This window comes from Pseudophryne corroboree, chromosome 3, assembly GCF_028390025.1.
Source record: "Pseudophryne corroboree isolate aPseCor3 chromosome 3, aPseCor3.hap2, whole genome shotgun sequence".
In the NCBI taxonomy this organism is placed as follows: Eukaryota; Metazoa; Chordata; class Amphibia; order Anura; family Myobatrachidae; genus Pseudophryne; species Pseudophryne corroboree.
In genome coordinates this window covers 802,572,525-802,585,257 of record NC_086446.1, presented here as the reverse complement: position 1 = coordinate 802,585,257, position 12,733 = coordinate 802,572,525, and the positions used below count along the sequence as shown (strand labels likewise).

The 12,733-nt window shown below is 47.3% G+C and overlaps 1 protein-coding gene across 1 annotated transcript in view; it reads right to left on the bottom strand.

Annotated features, from left to right (window-relative positions):
* CCDC172 (coiled-coil domain containing 172) overlaps positions 1-12,733 on the bottom strand; it is a 246,152-nt gene that overhangs the window by 45,751 nt on the left and 187,668 nt on the right. The window contains exon 7 of the mRNA XM_063963338.1: positions 3,425-3,512. Within this exon, the coding sequence (XP_063819408.1) occupies positions 3,425-3,512 (88 nt within the window). The remainder of the gene's footprint in view (positions 1-3,424; positions 3,513-12,733) is intronic.

Below are 12,733 nucleotides of genomic sequence, written 5' to 3'. Positions count from 1 at the left end.
CTGCGGATACGAGGTCCCAGAGACCATCCCCAAATAATTCCTCACCCTTATAAGGCAGAATCTCTATGCGCCTTTTAAAGTCAGCATCACCTGTCCAGTGACAGGTCTCTAATACCCTCCTGACAGAATGGACATTACATTCATTTTGGATGCCAGCCGGCAAAATATCCCTCTGTGCATCCCTCATACATAAGACGACGTCTTTAATATGTTGTCATGTTAGCAAACTAGTATGTTTGACAGGGTCACCGACCACGCTGCAGCAGCACGCTCTGCAGGTTTCAGTCTAGTACCTGAGTGTGTAAATACAGACTTCAGGATAGCCTCCTGCTTTTTATCAACAGGTACCTTCAAAGTGGCCGTTCCTAAAACGGCAGTGCCACCTATTTTGACAACCGTGTGAGCGCCTTATCCACCCTAGGGGAGATCTCCCAGCGTAACTTATCCTCTGGCGGGAAAAGGTACGCCATCAGTAACTTTTTAGAAATTACCAGTTTCTTATCAGGGGGAACCCACGCTTTTCACACACTTCATTCATTCAACTGATGGGGGAACAAAACACTGCCTGCTTTTTCTCCCCAAACATAAAAACCCATTTTTAGAGGTAATGTCAGAAACGTGTAACACATTTTTTATTGCCGGGATCATTTTGAGCCCCTGATGGCCTTTGAGACGCCTGGGCAGGCGCGGGCTGAGAAGCCGGCTGTCCCACAGCTGTTACGTCATCCACCCTTTTATGTAAGGAGTTGACACTGTCGGTTAATACCTTTCACCTAACCATCCACTCTGGTGTCGGCCCCACAGGGGGCGACATCACATTTATCGGCATCTGCTCCGTCACTATATAAGCCTCCTCCTCAAACATGTCGACACAGCCGTACCGACACACCGCACACACACAGGGAATGCTCTGACTGAGGACAGGACCCCATAAAGCCCTTTGGGGAGACAGAGAGAGAGTATGCCAGCACACACCAGAGCGCCATATAATGTGGGGATTAACACTATAACTGAGTGAATTTTCCCCCATAGCTGCTTGCATATACAATATTGCGCCTAAATTTAGTGCCCCCCCTCTCTTTTTAACCTTTTGAGCCTGAAAACTACAGGGGAGAGCCTGGGGAGCTTTCTTCCAGCTGCACTGTGAAGAGAAAATGGCGCCAGTGTGTCTGAGGGAGATAGCTCCGCCCCTTTTCCGCGGCCTATTCTCCCGCTTTTTTCTGGATTCTGGCAGGGGTATTTACCACATATACAGCCTCTGGGGCTATATATTGTGGTATTTTTGCCAGCCAAGGTGTTTTTATTGCTGCTCAGGGCGCCCCCCCCCAAGCGCCCTGCACCCTCAGTGACCGGAGTGTGAAGTGTGTATGAGGAGCAATGGCGCACAGCTGCAGTGCTGTGCGCTACCTTGGTGAAGACTGATGTCTTCTGCCGCCGCTTTTCCGGACCTCTTCTTGCTTCTGGCTCTGTAAGGGGGACGGCGGCGCGGCTCCGGGACCGAACACCAAGGACTGGGCCTGCGATCGATCCCTCTGGAGCTAATGGTGTCCAGTAGCCTAAGAAGCCCAATCCGGCTGCAAGCAGGCGAGTTCGCTTCTTCTCCCCTTAGTCCCTCGCTGCAGTGAGCCTGTTGCCAGCAGGTCTCACTGAAAATAAAAAACCTAAATCTATACTTTCTTTCTAAGGGCTCAGGAGAGCCCCTAGTGTGCATCCAACCTCGGCCGGGCACAAGATCTAACTGAGGCTTGGAGGAGGGTCATAGTGGGAGGAGCCAGTGCACACCAGGTAGTCATAAATCTTTCTAGAGTGCCCAGCCTCCTTCGGAGCCCGCTATTCCCCATGGTCCTTTCGGAGTTCCCAGCATCCACTAGGACGTCAGAGAAATCATGAATGTTTTAAATATATAACTAATAAAAGTTACGTCTTATTGATACTGGCTAGTGCACCCAAATACTACCCCTTCTTTTTTCTCGTGTCTAATGTCTCATGGGTAGTCGGTAGCACACCTCCAAGTACACTCGCTACGATAGAATAAGTATAATAAAATAATATAAATTATTGGGTGGTGTACCGTGTGGACCTATGCGGCAGTCTCTTTTGTCTACTATACACAGAACACTGCCCCAGCTTCCAGACTGCTGTCTCTCCTGCATGTCCTGTGCGAGAAGTATCACACTTCTGAAATGCTGGCTCCGCAAAAGTAAGTTTTTCGGGAGTGAAACTTTTGTGACAGGTTATTGATGAAAGGCACATTTTTAAATCGAAATAAAGTGGGGAATTGAAATCTTAAATATCACCATAAATTTTTTTCAGAATGGCTAGACCCCTGAGTGCTTAATTACCAAACCAGAGAGACCAAAGAGCAGCTGCCACCAAGAAGGGATAGGCGTCTTACCATTAGGTGGGAGTTGTGTGCTAATAGGGGGTCATTCCGAGTTGTTCGCTCGCTAGCAGTTTTTAGCAGCCGTGCAAACGCTATGCCGCCGCCCACTGGGAGTGTATTTTAGCTTAGCAGAAGTGCGAACGAAAGGATCGCAGAGCGGCTACAAAGTTTTTTTGTGCAGTTTCTGAGTAGCTCAATACCTACTCAGTGCTTGCGATCACTGCAGACTGTTCAGTTCCTGTTTTGACGTCACAAACACACCCTGCATTCGCCCAGCCACGCCTGCGTTTTAACGAACACTCCCTGAAAACGGTCAGTTGACACCCAGAAACGCCCACTTCATGTCAATCATTCTGCAGTCAGCAGTGCGACTGAAAAGCTTCGCTAGACCTTGTGTGAAACTACATCGGCCGTTGTAACAGTATGTCGCGCGTGCGCATTGCGCCGCATACGCATGCGCAGAAGTGCCGTTTTTTTTGCCTCATCACTGCACAGCGAACGAATGCAGCTAGCGATGAACTCGGAATGACCACCCTAGTTCTCAGTTCTGTCTCCTACTGGTTATACTATGTATGTACTGTGTATTTATTATGGGATGTTTAACCTTTTCTTCACCACTTATGTTATATGACATATTGCTATTTATATGACATAACTAGATCATTTTGATACTATACCCTACAGCCTATACTTATAGACCATCTATAGAGATAATTACTAATACAGTATTACATACACTACATAGAAGGAGACCAATGTGTACAATAAACTTTAGAGTCTGTTTGGAAAGTAACCGTTCCTGCACTTGGAGCTCAGACTCATTCTGCTTTAATCTGGCTGGAGCATTATACCCTGTAACGTAATAACAGTTCTTGTGGAGACAATGGAACATGCCGCACTGCCGCACACCTGCAATTATGTTTCTGCAGAACAAACTGACGACTACAGAAGGCAAGAATCAATCTACAGTGAAATGATAGAAAAATCTGCGTTCCCTGGTGAATAAACCTTCTTTTCATAGATCAATATGAGGGGCAGTACCTGCTGCAGGAACAGGATCTCAGCACGAAGAGCCTCACAGACACTTTCCAAATCCTCCTCTTTGTGAGATTCCAGCTCTTTTCTCAGCCTAAAAGGAAACAAATAAATGTTCATGAGTCTGTGTTTTGTGAGACGATAATACAAGAATGGGAGAATAGCAACTCTTCTATTCCTGCGTGTGTGCACTTACTCATCACGGAGGGAGAACAATGCTCAGGAATCATTCATATTATACACTTCTGAGACGCCATTCTCTCCCCCACATCCTCTCTGATTGTTACATTGTGTGTTTTACATCACAACCCGTCATCTTAGAACTGGTTTCTTCTATTCACCTCTAATCTGTTTGGAAGAGGCTCAACCTGAACCCGTCATGCAGATCACAATGTTTCCAGAGTAGAATTAGAATTGCAAGGTAGTCATAACGAGTGGTATTCAGTATGTCAGCTGTTGGGATCCCGACGCTCAGTATACCGGCGCCGTAAACCCGACACCCGGCATAACATACTACACCCGCATTAAAACATATAGGGGCTTCATTCTGACGCTGCTTGGACCATGTTAGCATCTACTGATGTAGTCACATCTGTGACTTTATGCCAATGCTTCTGCCACCTGATACTTATTCCAGTGTCATCTGCTGATGTAGCTATGTGTATTTACCCTGTACTTGTCCTATACTGTCATCAACTGGAAGTTGCTGTTTTCCTGTTTGATTATTTATGTACTCTGTAATTGGGCGTTGCTGAACCCTTGTGGCGCCATATACTGTAAATAAAGGATAATAATAATAATGCTGCTATTAGCCCTTTCCCTGGCGTACAGCCGCTCGTCTCATTACGGAAGGGCTGGAACACCATTTTTGCCACCACTGGCACTTGCACCAGCTCCATGCTACAGATGTGTCCTGATACTTCGTTGCTGCCGTCGCACCAAACAATCCCTCTCAGCGCGCCAGGTCTTAGGAGAATCTGCTAGCATCAGGCGTCTTTTCACCCGAAAAATGCATCTTAGTTGTAACACAATGTGGCTAGGATGCACGAGGGGACTGTGCTGATTCATTTGATGTATGATACTTGTATATCTGTGTGCAACTGAGTTTCTGAGTGTGCCACTGAGTCTCTGAGTGTGCCACTGAGTCTCTGAGTCTGTACACAATGCTACAATGTAGCAGCTACAGCTTATATCCAATACAAGTTCTGTTCTGCTCCGTATACAAACTCTGTCACACACAATATACAAGTGTCCAATATCAAATCTATCAGCACAGTCTCCTTGTGCGTCCTAGTCACATTGCGTTGTGACTAAGACACATTTTTGGCAAATAAAGACACCAAGAGTTAGCAGAGACTCATTGGTCCTGGAGGCTCACTCATACCAGCACATGGCATATTTAGGCTCTAGGTACAGAATCTCTGTCAGATTTTGGTCTCCAATGTACACAGGGTCTAATTCAGATCTGATCGCAGCAACAAATATGTTAGCAGTTGGGCAAAACCATATGCACTGCAGGGGGGGGGGGGGGGGGGGGGCGCAGATATAACATGTGCAGAGAGAGTTAGATTTGGGTGGGTTATATTGTTTCTGTGCAGGGTAAATACTGGCTGCTTTATTGTTACACTGCACTTTAGATTTCAGTTTGAACACACCCCACCCAAATCTAACTCTCTCTGCACATGTTACATCTGCCACACCTGCAGTGCACATGGTTTTGCCCAACTGCTAACAAACTTGCTGCTGCGATCAGGTCTGAATTACCCCCAGTTAAGCATCTGAGCACACAACCACTCCTGCAACACTCCCAGCAGAGAGAATACCTTCATTCAAGAAGAAGAAGAAAAAAAGAGGAGTGGGGGTTTGAGTCCAATAGATGTGGAGAGACATATAGGAAAATAATGTTAGGAGTTACTACAATGCTGCCAGTCTATACGGGACAGTCATCCATCAAGGTAAGCAGAACAAATGAGGAGAATGACAACGCAGTGTAGTGAACTGATATATTTGGGGGCAGTAACCCAAACAATATTGGACAATGGTATACATTAACTACAGAAAATTCCATAGTAAAAATATTAACAATATTTATTGATACATCCGATACATCCTTAAAAAACCTATTGAGTTCTATACAGAAGCATATAAAGAACACACATACACACACACATGAACACACACACACACACACACACACACACACACACACACACACACACACACACACACACATATAAATATATATAAAATGAAAACCATTGACATAATTAGTGCAGTTGTCACAATGAAGAATGAAGGTGGACCTGAATTATATATGAACTCCAGAGCGGAGCAAGTCTCTCCAAATCATTGGTATTATCAAGCCTGATGCAATTACAGACCCTCCCTAGATTGTATGCAGCCTGCGCAGACCCATCCGGGAGTAGGCATCATGTAGCTTACCAGGGTGTTGGAAATGCTGGCTGCCAAATTAATAGTGGGTGATTCAATACCACATGGAAAGGAGGTTATCAGAAGGAGATGAACTGTAGGTGTGGCTCTGTGGCACTCATTAAGGCAATATCCATTGTGGTGGATTAAAAGTATATAAAAGGAGGGTTGCATAGATTTTCAAGGTGTACCCCAAGAGTTATATAGCCTAACATACTTCACATGTCTGCATAGCCACCCGCCGGAACGCCCAACACAATTCCAGAGTCACTGTGGCTCAGTCGGTCCTGAAACTCTGTGCATAGACACCAAACATTTTCTTAGGGATTTAGAAGCATGCACAGTTGCAAAAAAAAGTTGTAATTTACGTGAACATCGGCGCTGTATCTGACTCGGAATTAGCCCCATACTACAGCTACATCAGGAAAACAGATATAGCACGCTGTCTTGATTCTAGCCTGCCCTCAGATATTGAAATCTAGGACTTCTAGGTCGCGACGGTGTGCACTTCAGTCACTCACTGATAAAAACACAATTTCATTGCCACCACAAAGGATCTTCTGTTTTCCACAGAAATATTAATATTTCACACTTAATTACACATACTGTAGGTATGTAGCTTAGGACCTCACTTGGCTGCAAATTCAATAAGAATCACAGATAATACGCTAAATTAAGAGTATTTAATCTGAAAAAATATTACCAAACCTCTGGTTACAAAAAATATATTTCTCTGACGTCCTAAGTGGATGCTGGGACTCCGTAAGGACCATGGGGAATAGCGGCTCCGCAGGAGACTGGGCACAACTAAAAGAAAGCTTTAGACTACTGGTGTGCACTGGCTCCTCCCACTATGACCCTCCTCCAGACTTCAGTTAGAATCTTGTGCCCGGCTGAGCTGGATGCACACTAGGGGCTCTCCTGAGCTCCTAGAAAGAAAGTATAATTTAGGTTTTTTATTTTACAGTGAGATCTGCTGGCAACAGACTCACTGCAGCGAGGGACTAAGGGGAGAAGAAGCGAACCTACCTAACTGGTGGTAGCTTGGGCTTCTTAGGCTACTGGACACCATTAGCTCCAGAGGGATCGACCGCAGGACCCGACCTTGATGTTCGGTCCCGGAGCCGCGCCGCCGGCCCCCTTACAGAGCCAGAAGCAAGAAGTGTTCCGGAAAATCGGCGGCAGAAGACTTCTGTCTTCAACAAGGTAGCGCACAGCACTGCAGCTGTGCGCCATTGCTCCTCATGCACACCTCACACTCCGGTCACTGATGGGTGCAGGGCACTGGGTGGGGGGGCACCCTGAGGGCAATATAAGACACCTTGGCTGGCAAATCTACACCATATATAGTCAGGAAGGCTATATAGGTGTAAAAATACCCCTGCCAGAATTCCAGAAAAAGCGGGAGAAGTCCACCGGAAAAGGGGCGGGGCTATCTCCCTCAGCACACTGGCGCCATTTTTCCCTCACAGCTCCGCTGGAAGGACGCTCCCTGGCTCTCCCCTGCAGTGTCAAGCTACATAGGGTAAAAAAGAGAGGGGGGGCACTAAATTTAGGCGCAGTATATATAATATAAGCAGCTATAAGGGAAAAAACACTCATTTATAGTGGGATCCCTGTGTTATATCGCGCTCTGGTGTGTGCTGGCATACTCTCTCTCTGTCTCCCCAAAGGGCTTTGTGGGGTCCTGTCCTCTGTCAGAGCATTCCCTGTGTGTATGCGGTGTGTCGGTACGGCTGTGTCGACATGTTTGATGAGGAGGCTTATGTGGAGGCGGAGCAAATGCCGATAAATGTGATGTCACCCCCTGCGGGGTCGACACCTGAGTGGATGGTTCTGTGGAAGGAATTACGTGACAGTGTCGACTCCTTGCATAAAAGGTTTGACGACATACCAAATGTGGGACAGCCGGCTTCTCAGCCTGTGCCTGCCCAGGCGTCTCAAAAGCCATCAGGGGCTCTAAAACGCCCGCTACCTCAGATGGCAGACACAGATGTCGACACAGATACTGACTCCAGTGTCGAAGACGATGAGACTAATGTATCTTCCAATAGGGCCACACGGTATATGATTGAGGCAATGAAAAATGTGTTGCATATTTCTGATGTTACCCCGAGTACCACAAAAAAGGGTATTATGTTTGGAGAGAAAAAACTACCAGTTGTTTTTCCTCCATCTGAGGAATTAAATGAAGTGTGTGAAGAAGCGTGGGCTTCCCCCGATAAGAAACTGGTAATTTGTAAGAGGTTACTAATGGCATACCCTTTCCCGCCAGAGGATAGGTCACGTTGGGAGACATCCCCTAGGGTGGATAAAGCGCTCACACGCTTGTCAAAGAAGGTGGCACTACCGTCTCCGGATACGGCCGCCCTGAAGGAATCTGCTGATAGAAAGCAGGAGGCTATCCTGAAGTCTATATATACACACACAGGTGTTATACTGAGACCAGCTATTGCGTCAGCATGGATGTGCAGTGCTGCAGCTGCGTGGTCAGATTCCCTGTCGGAAAATATTGATACCCTAGTCAGGGACACTATATTGCTAACCGTAGAGCATATTAAAGACGCACTCTTATACATGAGGGATGCACAGAGGGATATTTGCCGGCTGGCATCTAAAATAAGTGCAATGTCCATTTCTGCCAGGAGAGGGTTATGGACTCGGCAGTGGACGGGAGATGCAGATTCTAAAAGGCATATGGAAGTTTTGCCTTATAAGGGTGAGGAGTTGTTCGGGGATGGTCTCTCGGACCTCGTTTCCACAGCAACAGCTGGGAAGTCTACATTTTTACCCCATGTTCCCTCACAGCCAAAGAAAGCACCGTATTATCAGGTACAGTCCTTTCGGCCCAATAAGGGCAAGCGGGTTAAAGGCGCGTCCTTTCTGCCCAGAGGCAGAGGTTGAGGGAAAAAGCTGCAGCATACAGCCAGTTCCCAGGAGCAAAAGTCCTCCCCCGCTTCCTCTAAGTCCACAGCATGACGCTGGGGCTCCGCAGGCGGAGCCAGGTACGGTGGGGGCCCGTCTCAAAAATTTCAGCGATCAGTGGGCTCGCTCACGGGTGGATCCCTGGATCTTTCAAATAGTATCTCAGGGGTACAAGCTGGAATTCGAGACGTCTCCCCCCCGCCGTTTCCTCAAATCTGCCTTGCCAACAACTCCCTCAGGCAGGGAGGCAGTGTTAGAGGCAATTCACAAGCTGTATTCCAAGCAGGTGATAGTAAAGGTGCCCCTACTTCAACAAGGACGGGGTTACTATTCCACAATGTTTGTGGTACCGAAACCGGACGGTTCGGTGAGACCCATTTTAAATTTTAAATCCTTGAACACATATATAAAAAAATTCAAGTTCAAGATGGAATCGCTCAGGGCGGTTATTGCAAGCCTGGACGAGGGGGATTACATGGTATCACTGGACATCAAGGATGCTTACCTGCATGTCCCCATTTACCATCCTCACCAGGAGTACCTCAGATTTACAGGATTGTCATTACCAATTCCAGACGTTGCCGTTTGGTCTATCCACGGCTCCGAGGGTATTTACCAAGGTAATGGCCGAAATGATGATACTCCTTCGAAAGAAGGGAGTTTTAATTATCCCGTACTTGGACGATCTCCTGATAAAGGCGAGGTCCAGGGAGCAGTTGTTGGTCGGGGTAGCACTATCTCGGGAGGTGCTACAACAGCACGGCTGGATTCTAAATATTCCAAAGTCACAGCTGGTCCCTACGACACGTCTACTGTTCCTGGGGATGGTTCTGGACACAGAACAGAAAAAAGTGTTTCTCCCGGAGGAGAAGGCCAAGGAGCTGTCATCTCTAGTCAGAGGCCTCCTAAAACCAAAACAGGTGTCGGTGCATCACTGCACGCGGATCTTGGGAAAGATGGTAGCTTCCTACGAAGCAATTCCATTCGGCAGGTTCCATGCGAGAACCTTTCAGTGGGACCTGTTGGACAAGTGGTCAGGATCGCATCTTCAGATGCATCGTCTGATAACCCTGTCTCCAAGGACCAGGGTGTCTCTGCTGTGGTGGCTGCAAAGTGCTCATCTTCAAGAGGGCCGAAGATTCGGCATACAGGACTGGGTCCGGGTGACCACGGATGCCAGCCTTCGGGGCTGGGGGGCAGTCACACAGGGAAGAAACTTCCAAGGCCTATGGTCAAGTCAGGAGACTTCCCTACACATAAATATTCTGGAACTGAGGGCCATTTACAATGCCCTAAGTCAAGCAAAACCCTTGCTTCAAAATCAGCCGGTATTGATCCAGTCAGACAACATCACGGCAGTCGCCCATGTAAACCGACAGGGCGGCACGAGATGCAGGACAGCGATGGCAGAAGCCACAAGGATTCTCCGATGGGCGGAAAATCACGTGTTAGCACTGTCAGCAGTGTTCATTCCGGGAGTGGACAACTGGGAAGCAGACTTCCTCAGCAGGCACGACCTCCACCCGGGAGAGTGGGGACTTCATCCAGAAGTCTTCCAACTGATTGTAAACCGTTGGGAAAGGCCACGGGTGGACATGATGGCGTCCCGCCTAAACAAAAAGGTAGAAAGATATTGCGCCAGGTCGAGAGACCCACAGGCGATAGCTGTGGACGCTCTAGTGACACCGTGGGTGTACCGGTCGGTTTATGTGTTCCCTCCTCTTCCTCTCATACCAAAGGTACTGAGGATAATAAGGAGAAGAGGAGTAAGAACTATACTCATTGTTCCGGATTGGCCAAGAAGAGCTTGGTACCCGGAACTTCAAGAAATTATGTCAGAGGACCCATGGCCTCTGCCGCTCAGACAGGACCTGCTGCAGCAGGGGCCCTGTCTGTTCCAAGACTTACCGCGGCTGCGTTTGACGGCATGGCGGTTGAACACCGGATCCTGAAGGAAAAGGGCATTCCGGAGGAAGTCATTCTTACGCTGATTAAAGCTAGGAAAGAAGTAACCGCAAACCATTATCACCGCATATGGCGAAAATATGTTGCGTGGTGTGAGGCCACGAAGGCCCCAACGGAGGAATTTCAGCTGGGCCGTTTCCTGCACTTCCTACAGTCAGGGGTGACTATGGGCCTAAAATTGGGTTCCATTAAGGTCCAGATTTCGGCTCTATCGATTTTCTTCCAGAAAGAACTGGCTTCATTGCCTGAAGTTCAAACTTTTGTTAAGGGAGTGCTGCATATTCCCCCTTTTGTGCCTCCAGTGGCACCTTGGGATCTCAACGTGGTGTTGGATTTCCTAAAGTCACATTGGTTTGAGCCACTTAAAACCGTGGAATTGAAGTATCTCACGTGGAAAGTGGTCATGTTGTTGGCCTTGGCTTCGGCCAGACGTGTATCAGAATTGGCGGCTTTGTCATGTAAAAGCCCTTATCTGATTTTCCATATGGATAGGGCAGAATTGAGGACTCGTCCCCAATTTCTCCCTAAGGTGGTATCAGCCTTTCATCTGAACCAACCTATCGTGGTGCATGCGGCTACTAAATACTTGGAGGATTCCACGTTGTTGGACGTAGTCAGGGCCCTGAAAATTTATGTTTCCAGGACAGCGGGAGTCAGAAAGACTGACTCGCTATTTATCCTGTATGCGCCCAACAAGTTGGGTGCACCTGCTTCAAAGCAGACTATTGCTCGCTGGATATGTAGTACGATTCAGCTTGCACATTCTGCGGCTGGACTGCCGCATCCTAAATCAGTGAAAGCCCATTCCACAAGGAAGGTGGGCTCTTCTTGGGCGGCTGCCCGAGGGGTCTCGGCTCTACAACTTTGCCGAGCAGCTACTTGGTCGGGGTCAAACACATTTGCTAAATTTTACAAGTTTGACACCCTGGCTGAGGAGGACCTAGAGTTTGCCCATTCGGTGCTGCAGAGTCATCCGCACTCTCCCGCCCGTTTGGGAGCTTTGGTATAATCCCCATGGTCCTTACGGAGTCCCAGCATCCACTTAGGACGTCAGAGAAAATAAGAATTTACTCACCGGTAATTCTATTTCTCGTAGTCCGTAGTGGATGCTGGGCGCCCATCCCAAGTGCGGATTGTCTGCAATACTTGTATATAGTTATTGCCTAACTAAAGGGTTATTGTTGAGCCATCTGTTGAGAGGCTCAGTTGTTATCATACTGTTAACTGGGTATTGTATCACGAGTTATACGGTGTGATTGGTGTGGCTGGTATGAGTCTTACCCGGGATTCAAAATCCTTCCTTATTGTGTCAGCTCTTCCGGGCACAGTATCCTAACTGAAGTCTGGAGGAGGGTCATAGTGGGAGGAGCCAGTGCACACCAGTAGTCTAAAGCTTTCTTTTAGTTGTGCCCAGTCTCCTGCGGAGCCGCTATTCCCCATGGTCCTTATGGAGTCCCAGCATCCACTACGGACTACGAGAAATAGAATTACCGGTGAGTAAATTCTTATTTACATAAATTGACATACAGATTAGAACTGAAAATTAATTTCAGAATAAAAAAAAAAAAAAAAGAATAGGTTTCAGAAATCCAGGATTTACTACAGAGACTTTAGGAACTACTGTTGTGGGGTGTTTCTCAAGGATAAGAGGTATGATGCATTCCCAGCTCGTAGCTGATTCCCCAAATAATGAACAACTTTCAACAGACCTTTTATCTTTGCAGTAGGCTGCTTCTGGACCCCCACCTTTTGGATGAACTCTCTCAGTACCAAAATTAATTTATTGGTACAGCCTTGCTTAGATGGGTGCATAACCCCTTTGTTCTTACAGCACAGGGTCTACTTGTCAAACTAGCAGAGTATTTTATCACTCCTATGGGCAGTTTTGTGAGTTTGTCAGGAAGATTTGCCTGATAAAAGGTTCCTCAGATTTCTCCTTAAAATATTCTTGTCACCTGAGTACCCTCATAATCTGTAGACCAAGCACTTTGTGAC